The sequence below is a fragment of the Poecilia reticulata genome, chromosome 3 (assembly GCF_904066995.2).
Source record: "Poecilia reticulata chromosome 3, P_reticulata-male-v2, whole genome shotgun sequence".
In the NCBI taxonomy this organism is placed as follows: Eukaryota; Metazoa; Chordata; class Actinopteri; order Cyprinodontiformes; family Poeciliidae; genus Poecilia; species Poecilia reticulata.
The window spans coordinates 22192093-22206412 of record NC_088832.1 but is presented as its reverse complement, the minus strand read 5'-3'; the positions used below and the strand labels follow the sequence as shown (position 1 = coordinate 22206412).

Below are 14320 nucleotides of genomic sequence, written 5' to 3'. Positions count from 1 at the left end.
CCACAATTAGCAAACACCTGGTGGAAGTGCGCATCTGCTGAGCTTATTATATGAACTACTTTTCACTGCAATGCTCCTAAGATCAGTGTTAAAGGCTTAATGGAGAAACATTGTTGTGATGATGTGCTGAAGGCAGAGGGTGGAAAGAGCAGGAGCCTCTTAAAAGGAGAGAGGCACAATTTCAAGGTTTTAATTTGCACATTTCTTTAAAGTCATGTTTGATATATATACAGCATTTTTATAGCAACTGAAGGTAACATGGTTACTTGATTGTGCTATAAAATGGCACTCTGTGGCTAGACCTGTTGGGTACGAGCTGTGAGGTGCCACTCTTTTTCCCCCTTGACTTCTCACTGAAGTTAAATTGGGTCATTTGAATATTTTATACATATTTAGTTATAGAGCTTCCTTGTTCAAAGATGTATTCTATGATATTAGCAGTATGTCAAATATGTGCAGATTCTCAACATTTGCATGCTCACAGTTTCTTCTGTCTCTTCTTTCCTCTATTTTTTTTTTCATTCTGCCTTCATTTCCTCTCCATCAGTAGCTAATCAACCTGAGACATGTCAAATCATTGGGTATGTGCTCTGCCTGGAATCGGGTTAATCTCCAGAATGGATAATTTAAGCATAACATGACAGGATTGAATCCACATAAAGATAATTTCATTCCTATATTTTGTTCCAGTGGAGATGTCACATTCACTGGCAGTCATAGAGCAGTGGTTTCAAACCAATTTTAGGAGTGGAATCTATTTAAGAGACGTGATATATTTTTTATCTACTTTTATACAGTATATCCTGAATTTAAAACGCTTTAGGTGTCTATTGCATTTTCTCTACATCTATTTACACCCAATGTAATCTGTTAGAAGAAGTTAATTGAGTTGGACGTAAGCTGCTTTTTACATCAACTTTTCTTTTGCTGTGGCCCCCTCTTAGCATTTGGTCAGAATGAATGTCATGACCCGGGTGTTCCAGTCAATGGACAAAGGTATGGTGACAAGTTTCAGCTGGGCAGTTCGGTGGCTTTTCGCTGTGATCAAGGATTCATTAGGACACAGGTAAAAAAAAAAAATCTTACTACTTCGGATTCCTTCCCTCCCCCCATTTTTCTTGAGTAAAAAGCAATTTTCCTGTCAGCTGCACATTTTTTCAAAAAGTAATTTTTTTCCCCCAGGGGTCGGATCAGGTCACTTGCATCATTCAGGATGGGAATGTCGTTTGGTCCGCCGCTGTTCCTCGATGTGAAGGTGAACATAAACAAACTTTCAATTTCTTCTCTGTATGTCTGAGTAAATGGTGATAATTATTTCACCAGACTAAAACACAGCAACATATCAAATAATTTAATTCCTACTGTGCAAGTAAAATGCCTTTCTTCACTTCAACAGGAGTGTGAATTAAATCTTTTTAATTGCTTTTGGCCTCTCCACACTTATTTAGGCTGCTTATTTATAAACGCTGCCTCCAGTTATGCGAGTACATATTCATATAAGCCTATATAAATCCAGGTAGGTGTTCATATCATTGCAAATAGGCCAACATGTTGGTGTAATGACAGAAGAACTCTGAATGTACTATTATTTGAAGAGTTTTTGAGAGTAATTTGCATCATTCCATGCACTGATGGTTATTTTTCTATTTGTCTCTTGCTTGTTAATTATATTGTCTAAATGACATTATTAAACTTTGCCTGTTAATAAATTAGATGGTGGAGACAAGCAAATTAAAGCGGTTCATCATCTCATTAAGTATGTAGTTTGGTGGGGGAGGAGCGTTCTGTTGGATGAGAAACAATATTTGCATACTATATATCTTTACTAATTTCCTCATGAATCTACAGTTTAAAAAAGTCACTGACTTGCTAAAAGTCCAGATTTAAAAGGGCAACTGGTATGGATACAGTGTTTTAACGCAGCAGGAGTGGAACATGTTGGCAACATGTTGCTGTTTACAGCTAATATATCATATAAAAGTTAACAGATAATATTTAAAAGATTTTTCTTGTCCCTTTTTTCCCCAAAGTCGTGAATCTGAGTGATTTTAAAGCAGGTGACTTAACATTTCAATTTTAAAAATAATTAAATCACTGATCTAAAGCCCAAACCAAACATTACTCTTTTTGAATTCTAATAATTCATTAAAGAGGTGTTCTGATCTATAATCTAGTGTCAGTGCAAGTGTTGCCGCCTGCTGTTTTATGAGTTGCACAGATCTAAGGATACATTTTTTTTGGCATAATTTGACACTTAAATATGCCTGAATTCTCCTATAAATTAGCATATTCTAATTATTTAAAGCGTTTTTCAAACAGGCGAAAGTTGGATTTGTTTACTTTGCCAGAAGATTGGCTCAGCATAATTTCAGATACAAACATTTTTGTGCAAATTGAAGACGTTCAAAAAGGATTAGAATGCTAAAATAAATTGAGCAGATGATAAATCTTCAAACTTAATGAAATGCAATCTGGGTTCTTGTACAAGGCAAAAATGATTAATTATATTATTCACCGTCGTCGTTGTGTGCATCTCTCTACGTGTATTTGTCTCCATCTCCCTCCAGCTCCCTGCGGAGGCCATCTCACAGCCCCTACCGGTGTTATACTGTCTCCTGGTTGGCCATCCTTTTATAAAGATTCTCTAAACTGCCAGTGGGTCATTGAGGCACAGAAAGACCATGCTGTAAAAATACACTTTGACAAGTAAGTTATTTAATATTCTGTTTACAGAAACGCGGTTTACCACTTTTGCCTGCAGGTTTTAATGTGGCTTCTATGGTTGGCATGTTTTGGTTGCTTAGGTTGTATATAATTGAGTTGTTTAATCTTTACTGAGGTCTTTTTAAATTACAGTGTAAGATACAGATAAATAAAGTTTGTGAGTTACTGCAGCGCATGATTAATGTTTGTTATTTGCACACATTTTTCTTGGAAACAAGCCATGGAAAAATGTGCTCAAGCTTGAACCCGCTATGGCTGAAATTTGTCTTTTTGGGACGTGATGTAAAATTCAAGTCATCTTCATCACCTGCGAGGCATTTCATTTGCGAAGTAATGCACATGTCCGTGGCAAAGGCTAGTTCATTTTTCACTGAGGTGGTCAGATATTGTTATGATGGATGACTGGCTCTCAAGGCCTGATTATTTTTCAGCTAACATGCATTTGATTGCCTACATGAGAAATCAGTTTCTTCTTGATTAATGAGTTACTAACCAGAATAAGTAATGGTCCTAAATGAACTGATGTAGTTGTTTTGGTGTGCAGTATAAACGGTTTAATATTTGGGGGAGATGTGGGGAGTCTATCATTTGGTGAGCTACAGTAAGGTAAGTTTATTGATATAGAACATTTTCAGCGACAAGGCAATTCAAAGTGCTTTACGTGAATAAGAAGGAAATACAAACAAAACAACAAACCAAAGGAAAGAACAAAAAGAGAAAAGAAACCAAACTAAAAAATAACTGAATGTTGGTTCTCCATGTTTGATTTTATGAAGTAGATGGTGCTAAATGTTGATCTAAAGTATATAAACTTAACCTTCCTGTTGTGGGTTGCTAAACAGAATAAGAATAGTAACAATAGATATGCAATTATGGGTGTTGGATTTGAATAAAAGAACATTGCACCATAAGGTTAAGTTTTTTTATTAGTTTTTTTTTTCACTACAGATGCTAATTAAAACTTAAAATAAAAAAATAAATAAAATCCAGAAAACCTGCTATGCTCAAGGCTACTTTTAAAGGTCATAAAAATACTTGATTGTCTGCTTACCATGACACATTTGACTGTGTCTCATTTGGCTATGTAAGTTATTATCAAAAATGTAGCTTAAGTTGACAAAAACAATAGCAAGAATGCTAATTGGCTCAGAAGCGTCACATGATGCATCAGCAGCTGATAAACCAGTGCTCAGCGTTGAGCCGCCCATACCAATTTAGCATCGGTTAGAACAGCAACAGGAGGCTATAATCTGATAAATTGTTAAGCAGTTGTGCTTTTAATCAAATGTTTAGGTAGTACATGAGTAAGCTATTAAATTTGAATTAGCTTACTGTGCTGCAAGTGAAGTTATTAGCATATTCTTGCTCAACTAACTCATCTTTTGACAGCACTGCAGTCCAATTTTCTGTTAAACAATTAATTAGATAGTCGCTATTCCCGTCATGTACGTTTATGGTTGTCTGATTTAGTGTGTGCGTACTTCTTGCTTATTTGTTAAGGTTCCAGACGGAGGTAAACTATGACACACTGGAGATCAGAGACGGCTCGTCAGCCTCCTCCCCTCTGATTGGTGAATACCACGGCACCCAAGCGCCTCATTTCCTGATTTCCACATCCAACTTCCTGTTCCTGTTGTTCACCACTGACAACAGCCGGTCCTCAGCTGGTTTCAGCATCAGATATGAAAGTGAGAGCGATGGAATAACTGATGGAGGTGTTTTGTTTTTTTTTGCAGACTCTCATCCACTCACCCTCTTGACTCTATCCTGTTTGTGCTCGTGCCATGTGCTTTTCAGGTGTGAGGATGGAGTCAGACTCATGCCTCGATCCCGGTATCCCAGTCAACGGCCGTCGCCATGGCAGTAGCTTTTCCATTGGCTCCCACGTCTCATTTACATGCAACCCTGGATACACACTCAGTGATCAGGAGCCAATTGTTTGTGAGCAGAGTCACCAGTGGAGTCATGCTCTTCCCAGCTGCGATGGTTAGAATCTTTCTTTTCTTTCATTTCGGCTCTGTTCGTTCAGCGCGGTGAAACTTTTCATTTCTTCAAATGTAACACTGTGGAAATGTGGTCATCCGGAAAATAGTGAAGTCAGGGATGCCACATCACCTTTGTAAAGAGAACCAAAGCAAATTACAAAATGTATACGCATTGGGACAGCAGGTCAGTGTGGTCGTCTTGTTTCTTTGTGTGGTTTTCATGAGATTAACTTGAGGTTTTTCAACTGATCTTAGCAGTTAGTGAACGTAAAGTCATAGTTGTGCTTGTGTGGATGGATCTTTAGCTGGTACTAAATGTAGAATGCTAACCCAATTTCTCTTTCAGTTGATATTGCTGAAGTGAAAATGTGCATCTAATCAACATGTTGAAAGAAAAGAAATGAGAGGAAGACCATCGAATGCAGTCCCAGTTAGACACATTTCCATATTATTTGTTACTTTCAGGTGGTTTCAATGGAGATTTTGTGACATTTTGCAATTAAAGAAAAGCTTGAAAGGCTTTTCATGAGAGCAACCTACATTCACAGCTCAGCTTCTCAACAAATGGATTTACTTTACAAAATTAGCATAATTTAAAAGGAATATGTAGAGGGTTTGCAATGGTATATTATTTACTGCCAAGATACATTGATACAACAAAGAAATAATCAACCAAACACAAATTTTCTTACTTGCAAAGTAAAATTTTTTTATGGTTTCATTCAGCTTTACCTAATGGCTGTAAAAACAAACATGCTCTTAGACACTTGCCTGTTATTCTTCCAGTTTTGTGACTGCACACCGTGTTTGACAACCCTAAAAAAGATGGGGACGTGCACGACCAGGATTTGTGTAGGATAATCCCTTGTATCTCACTTGTTCACTTCAGGGCTGGGGTGTAAAAAAGGATTAATGTCCTTAAAGCTGTTCTTAATGGTATGCAAGGAAATTGAAAACATCTATGGTTTATTTAAAATAAACTCCGGGGAAATTTCACAACGGTACTTTAGGTTGTTTAGAATACCTAAATATATGCAAATCTGTCTCTCTGTACTGATGCAAGTTCCCCACATTGAAATGTAAGACCACTATTCTTATATGTTTATGAAAATTACAATCAGAGCATCATATTTTGCATTTTCAAAGACCATAGTGTGTTTTGATGTGGGAAGGGGAACAGAGATCTGCTGTGCGCCTGTCTTTACCAAACAAACAGGTCAGGAATGCAGCAGAATTTATAGTTCATCCTCTTTTCCTCACTAAGATCCTATTGATCTTAGTGAATTGATGTTAGTAAATTGGATCTTCGTGAGTTTTTTCCACAGTTTGTTAAAAGCTCACTGAAGAATTTCAACGACTGTTTCTTTTCAGTTATTAAGTTATTGCAATTTGGTAGACTTTGTGTACTAATTTCACATTGGGTGACATTGCTGCTTTCTTCACTGCAGCATCACCCAATGACTTAGAACATTTATTTTGACGGGTTTCTCCCAGTCAGAGGTGATTCTGCAATTTTACAGTCTGTTTCTGCCCAAAATGGGGTTTTTCTTTTTCCAGGGTAAGGAAGTGACATGATCCGATATCACTGGCTGCACAGCATTATAACTAGCACATACATTAATGCTGACCTTTACACTGTGGAGCCATTTTAGTCAGTTGAACAGACTTGTAGAGTGTATGCAAATGTAGGAAAAGGCAGTTCCTTGCTTAGCATATTCAAATCCACTTAGCTTTTTTCCTATTTGCTGACAAACGTTATAAAACTTTCTGCTTAAGAATGATCTAAAATGTATTCAACTATTTATTGCTCTACAAAATAAAATAAAACAAATTAAAAGTATCAAGAAAACTCTCCACCATCCTGTTCCAACTCAGTTGCTTGTGGTGATGTTTTATTTATAGTAATACGGAGCACGGAGTGACGGTTGCTGCAGCAACATCAGGGTCATATACGACTCTGACTCAGCTTCAAAATAGTCATCTTGTGTTGAGGTAAATATTTTGAGAACAGCATATTTACCCTGGAACGTCTTTGCTTGTTTTAATTACACAGTAATAACAGTTATTGTCCATCACATTGCAATGGTAAAAAAAAAAAATCCATTATAAAATAAAACAAAAATAATTATTACAAAAGTTCACATCTGAAATATTGTAAACATGTTCAAAAAATCATACCAAAACAGATCATATTAGGGTTGTTCACAGTTTTCTATCTCCTTTGGAAAATTAAATCAGAAGCGAGGAACTCAGAGGAAATAAGATGAGGCGCTGTTTTAAAGGGAATGAAATATCCCACTATGACAACCTCGTCTTCTTTGTTTTTTCACTGTTTGCAACTGACAGCTGGACTGTTGATGGTGCGATCAGTCCTTACTCCCTTAAAAAAGATTCCTGTAATAGCTTAAGTTCGATGTTCATTCTCAGTGAAATTACAAAAACTCAACAAGCACTGCAGAAACAGATGCTCGGTGGGCATTCACCATCTTCGCCCTCCAGTAATAACTGCTCATGTTATTAATGGAGATGAATCTGGCAAGTTCGATTTCATCTCCCAATCGCAAAGAATCCAATTTGAAAACTAAAGTCAGGATGTCTCTACTTTGGAGTGATTTTTACATCGAGCCTCTCTGCCTCACACTATCTTCTGTATTGTGAACATTTTGTTAAACGACCGCCGTGACATTTTCAGTTTGTTTCAACAAGCATTCCATGTCACCAGACGGATGTCGTATGACAGGATACGTCATTTCTGAATGACACTTTTATAAAACAGCACTGAGCCTTGACTCAAGTGTGATATGTCATATTTTGCCTGTGGGGAAGTGCACAATATTTTAAACATGTCACATTTCTATTTTTTTTTATTTAATTAATTATCTCTCTTCTAATAAAATAGAAAAAAACTGGAAGAAACATTTGCATTTGATCATGCAGTACTTCTTTTTTTTTTTTAATGGCATTATGCAATGTGCCAGTGTAGCAAGCCAAAATTAGCCGTCCCCCCTAACTGGTCTTCTGGTTTTCTCAAATAACTTTTATTACCACACAAAAGAACCCGACTAGATACAGCTCAGTTTTCAAATTAATTCTATTAGGGCAAAGGAGTTCAAGTCAAAATTTCCCAATGAGAAGTAGTTTGTTGAAGTTATGTGACACATACTGTACACTTTCAGTGATTTTTCAGACAGCTAAGTTCCCCTGGAACATGGAACAATTGGATACATAAGCAGAAGTTGATCCCAATGACTAAATGATTCATCAGAGAGGTCACAAAAGAACCCAGGGCAACAACTAATGCCCCGGAGACCTTACCTGCCTCCAGGTCAGTATTCATGTTTCAGCAATAAGAAAGACAGTCAGACATGGAGGTAGCAGTGAGATGGCCTGGGGCTTCTCTGCTGCTTCATGACCTGGAAGTCTTGCCATCATTATCAAAATCAAGAAATCTGCTTATTCCTAGAAAGTCTTCAGTAGGCTTTTCACTTTGGGACTCAAAGTACAAGCACACTGGCGTAATGCAGCAAGATACAGACCTGAAGCACGTCAGCAAGTCCACCTTGGAATGGCTAAAAAAGAGTCAAGGTTTTGAAATGACCTCATTAAAGTCTGGACATAAATCCAATTGAGATGCTGCAGCATAACCTTAAAAGAGGTATTCATGCTTGAAAACCGTCTTATGTGGCCGAATTAAAACAATTCTGCAGAAAAGAGTGGACCTGCTCAGGGATGTAGAAATGCCAGTAATGACGAGCAAGAAGACGGCAGGAGATGGGAAAACAGTTGTGTTGAAGGGGCAGTCACTTTTTCACATAAGGTAAAGTTGTTTTGGAAAAATGATTTCCATTATTAAGCTAAATCATCATTTGAAAAAAACGTGTCTTGCACTTACTCAAGTTGTCTTTATATCTTAAACTGGAACTTTATGTCTTAAACTTAAAGGAGAGGCAATTACAATTTCAAAGTTCCTTTTCTACTCAGGAAAAAACGGCAGAAACACGGAGGGGATCTGTAGCAGCTCACACACTCATTAAAATCAGTAGTTTTGTGTGGGAGAAAAGTCATGGAGGCAAAGTAACCGCTTAATACCACCACTCTGAACTTTAGACACGTGGTCAGAAAAAAGAAGTACACTCCCCATAAGCATTTACCCACTCTGCACTTTCAGTGATCCCACAAAGTCCACTAAATCAAAACTGCTCATCTTGTTCCTGAAGGTCAGCTAAATTGCCAAATAGATAATATAGAACAGGGGCTGTTCTTTTTTTTTTTGCCAGGGAGAGCACTGAAAGAGTGCTGTGACATTTTAAAGGTTTGTAGTTGGTAGCAAGACAACAACTTGTTAAAAGTGACCAAAGTCATCTTTTTTTCCCCGTTTCAATTAAATAATATGTCAACACAGTCCCTGAGAGAGAGTTAATTAAACATAGCAGAACATTTGGCAAAAGGAATGACAGAATTACATAACAATATCTTTAAATACCTACCTCTCTTTTCTCTGAAAACAAGGTACATTTGTGACTTTTCTTCCAGAATGTGTTACTACTTTTTGAATTCTTGTTAGGCACAAATCATCTTTCACTCTTTTTATGCATTGTGGTAGAACTCTGAGCTTCTTTCTTTCTTTCTTTCTTTCATGATCCGTCTTCTGGTTCACCCACACAGATCATTCACACAGCTGAAGTACTATAAGGAGCTTCACATACCTACACAGGAGAAAAATGCACACTTCAGCCGTTTTCTACAATAATCATTTAGTCAGATAGTGTCCCAGTTTTTTTTTTCTCTTTTTTTATTCTGAGATCTGATGAGAGAGTATAAAAAAAAAACAAACTTACAGCGATTACCAAACTACACAAGCCGACTGATCAGAAAGAAAGAGAGCAGGCCTCACCTGACACCGGCACTCAGGTCCTTTTGAAATAAGATATGCAATAAATTTTAGGGCGAGATGCAGAGAAAGAGAAAACCAGTGAAAGGGGTGAACACAAATATCCTCTTATCTCTAAAAGTGTAGTTGAAAACTTGGAGCGCTGCTTTGGAAACTTTATGTTTCGTTCTTAGCTAGAAGACATACAAGTGCATCTCATAAGTAAATGAAATATTTTAGCAAATTATTTCAAAATGTGAAACTGCAATTTTATATAATTTCATTAAACACAGCGATATCTTTCAAGCTTTTCATTCTATACTATTCTATTTCACACTATTTTTTATGGGTTACAGATAATGAAGATCTAAAATCAATTAAAGTTTTCTGGAAACTTTGAAGACTAGAAAAAAAAAAAGATGTGTGACGCCCTTATGGTGCTTTACACAATCATGGAAAAGAGTGTTGACTTGACAGTTGCCCAGTGGACACTTTCAAAGTCAGATGTCTGTTGCTTACTGTGCCCTTCCCATCTCTCTGCTATTCACATAACAGAGAGGTGAATAGAAGGAAAAAGTTATACCAGGCAACAGGTATAGCTACAGCCTTAAAACAGACTTTGAAGCAAAGGCTATTCAAGATTTTCGCAGAAACTCAGAAGGCATGGCCTGCAAATTGAGTCATTGCTTTAAAACTTACCACAAAATGACATCTAGCTCACAGGCTGCAGCTGTCAGATTTCTTAGTTTAAGCCACTTCTTAAGCTGAGGTAACATCCAGCTGGGCTAAGGAGAAAAAGAACAGGATGGTTGCTCGGTGCTCTGACGTTCTCTTTTCAGATTAAAGTAATTTTTCATTTCATTTGGGAGACAAGGTCCCAGAGTCAAGAGAAGGAGCGAAGAGCCACAGACTCTTGGTTATCTTAAATGCTGTTTTTAGCTTTCTAAGGATATTGATTTAATTTTTTGCAGGGACTTGACACAAATGCCTGATTTAATCACATGGTAACACGGTTTGATTGTCAAACAAATACATCAGATCTCATCCCTGTAGATAATTTTATAATATTGACAAGAGGAATATGAGAGACACCGGATCCAACAATACAATTGAGCTGAAGGCCACTACTAAAACCAAACAGGTTTCCTTAACCCCTCCTCAGCACGTTCCTCCATGACATGTCACATTTATTCAGTTGCTTATGGAGGAACAACCCAGTCAGAGTTTTCAACACTGTACTAACTAGAGCACACTTTTAAAAGAAACTCAATTTTATATTTTCATTAATTATAATCCAAATAAACTGCAATAATATTATCATGGTATAAGTTTCATTTAGAAAAATAACATAAATTTGAGATATTAACCTCTCTGTTTTATTTAAGCTGCAAATTCATAGCTTGAAAAGTACAGACTTAAAAGGGAATTTTGTCAATTAGAACAATGGGGAGCACTTCCTTCATTTTCACAGCTTGTCTTTCTGTGTTGTTTGCACTTGGAAATATTTCCAAGCGTATGAAATATTTTGTCCATAGTAGCCACGTATCAGCCACCCGACCAGCACTGGAAAGCAACATGTGAAAAGGAGATGATATATCATCTATATAGCAAGTAAAAAGTCTAATTTATGGCATTTTTCTGGCCATTTTAGTAAAAGAAATAAAGTTAAAGTGGTTTGGAAACCTTGACCTTTTAAAACCTCTGCATACCTTCACACTGCTAACTGACCTATAGCTGTAAAATCTTCTATAATCTAAAATTTAGGTGTCTGCCTGTGTCTGTGTCTTTCTTTCCAGCTAAAATAAAACAAGCTTTCGCCATTCATAACAGAAACAGTTTAATTAACTCAAATTTAACCAGATCAAACTAAGAAGCACTGATTGGAAAGTAGTAAACAAAAAACAAAAGCAAACATGTATTGATTCAGCAGTCTCTAAAGCCTCTTAATCCCCTTTTTATATTACTATTGTATGTTTTTCTTTCTGTTCGATATGAGTACTGCGTGAGTTTTGTTTCATTTATAAATCAGTTTCAGTCCCTGATGGGGGTAAATTTTCTTTGCAGGACATGTTGGCCTCCAGTCAAATTATAAAGAGTACCTGTGGGAAGGTTTGGCTCTGCGATGAGATTCCAGAACTTCACTGATCTTCAAAAACGGGGCACAGTACACTCACTTCACTAATGACCAGAGGAGTCTATAAAGAACAGCTGAAATTATTGCACAGCCTTGAGCTCGGCAGACCTGTTGATGTAGAAAAATTGCCGAAAGCAAAGCAGTGTAATTCTTGACGCTGTAGCCTGTAGCCTATTTTATTGAAGCTAATTACCTGTTAAGGTATTAAAAGTTGGATCTAATTTGATAAATAATGGTGTCCCATCACTTAAGTGTCATAAGACTTCTCTCTTCAATTTTGTCAGATTAAAAGGTTTTGGTAAAATGAATCATTATGAGGGTCTGTTAATATTATTATTTTCTGTACTAATGTAACTAGGCAGTGAAATATTTTTCAACCAATATGGTATTTTGAAAACACTTTTATTAGATTGCCTCTTGTTTAGATGCTTTGTCTTCTCAGAAGTGTTGTACAACACGTGGGCACCCTTAGTGCAGCCACTTTCTTCCAAGTCAGACATAAAATTGATGTCCTATCCTAGTAATGGAACGCGATGAAGATACTGTTGGCAGTAGGATTGCTCCGTACAAAATTTAATTAATAGGTCTCTGTGGTTGATATAAATACCCTCCCATTAAATTCTGCACTATAAATGCACTTGCAGTAGCGCTAGGCAAAAATAAATATGTTATATACCTTATATTTCCTGATAAGCACTAAAATATATATATAATAGTTGAGAATTTACAATAAAATATGCTCTCCAGCAAAATCAAAGTGGAACTAAAGATTGGCCTTGGTGTGTGCATCGTAAAACAAACAATCTCACTCTGTTACAACTGAGCTTGGTATTTGTCTCATTCTTGCTGCTGTGTAATGCAGCAATTACACAGAGCTTGGATGTAGCTCTGTGTAATTGCTGCATCTATCACACTTTTTGTGCACTTACAAAAAAGATATAGTTCCCCCATAAAACAAACAAGCTGTTAAGATCAGTTACAGTGATTCATTGTATTTTATTCACTGACCTTTTTTTGTTTAGACAATTTAAGCCTTTCAGTGTAACCCAAACTGCGTACAGAACTGAAATCCTGAAAGGGACTTTTCTCCCCATCTATACAATGTTAGGTTATATACTGAGGTAACCTGCATCATTTTTATGAAAAAATGTATATATTTTAAGACTTCACTCAGGATTTCAGCATTTTCTTTTGTAGTTTGACACACTGGTCAGGTACACCTGCTATCTGAAACTGTTGATCTACTGGGAGTTTCCAACAGCCATCTCACGGGTTCACAAGGAAACCATCTGAAAAAGATTGAAACCATCTAATGAGCAGCAGATGTGTAGATGAAAATGGCTTGCTAATGTCAGAGGATAATGGGTAGACTTGTTCCAGATGAAAGAACAGCAACAGTTGCTTAATTAACCACTCGTTACAACCAAGTTACTTGTAATGCCATCTTTGATGTGTGTTACAGCAACCGTTTGCTAACCCCAGCAGCTCCACTGTTGAAGGACATGCAGTCTGACCTGGACCTCACTGATTGTCAGTTTTTATTGTGCAGGCGTAGAGGTAGACATGGATAACTGATGATATTGCAGACATGATTAAATCTAATTACAAGGAAACTGTCCACCCAACAAAGAGTGGCGCTCACCACATTATTCACTGTTAACATCAACAACACTTAACAAAATGAAAGAAAGATGAACACTAAACACTTCAAATGGATCATTAATTAAAATCATTGACAAGATAAAATATTCAAAAGCTAACTCAAAAAGAAAAAAAAAAGAATCACCTAATTGGCTACTAAAAAAGCTGAGATTTTTGTAATGTCCCCAAAAACTTGACCAGTGATGCGGAACTATATATACTTTGGCCTTTACATGGTGGCAGGCAATTCATATTTGCTGTACATAAGGTGGATTTATGGTCCTACACACGTCTGTAAAGCTCTTTCTGTTTGTCCAACATAAACCAAACCTCAAGGACATTTTCAAAAATATATACCACACAAGTTCTGCAGTTTATAAAGGATTTTTTTTGGCGGTATTTCTGACCTGTGTGTTAAAGTGTAAAAAACCGAATGCCTCAAAAGTTGGATATTGTGCTTAGTGACCACAGCCAAATATATATATTATATACATATATATATATTATATATATATATATATATATATATATATATATATATATATATATATATATATATATATATATTTTATGTTAGAGACTCTTTTTGTAGTGGTTGTCAGAACAGCAGTAGCTCATCAGCTGACCTCATTCATATGGCCAAAGAACGAGTATCTGCGTCTACAATTCACAGCTGCACACCAAGATTAGAAAATAACAGATTAGAAAGGCATTTTTAGTCTTCTTTTCTACTATTTACAACTCAAAAGATGATAGTCTACATGTGAGGAACAGGAGATTTGCATCCCGGAAATGTTGTGATGCATTAGGCCTTCGTGTCAATATGGATTAAAATGTCTAAAGAATGATTAAAATACCTTGTTGTGCCACAGAGAGTTGAAGGAAAAAGAGGGTCCAACATAATACTATCAAGTTATTTTTTTAACATTTGCTCTTACTATGAACTCTCTGGTATTTTCTTTTTAA

The 14320-nt window shown here is 36.6% G+C and overlaps 1 protein-coding gene across 2 annotated transcripts in view; it reads left to right on the top strand.

Moving 5' to 3' along the window:
- Nucleotides 1-14320, top strand: part of csmd1b (CUB and Sushi multiple domains 1b) — a 433675-nt gene that overhangs the window by 279074 nt on the left and 140281 nt on the right. For both annotated transcript variants that reach the window (XM_081605248.1, XM_081605247.1), the window contains exons 16-20: nucleotides 945-1066; nucleotides 1183-1255; nucleotides 2568-2706; nucleotides 4225-4412; nucleotides 4522-4710. In XM_081605248.1, the coding sequence (XP_081461374.1) occupies nucleotides 945-1066; nucleotides 1183-1255; nucleotides 2568-2706; nucleotides 4225-4412; nucleotides 4522-4710 (711 nt within the window). The remainder of the gene's footprint in view (nucleotides 1-944; nucleotides 1067-1182; nucleotides 1256-2567; nucleotides 2707-4224; nucleotides 4413-4521; nucleotides 4711-14320) is intronic.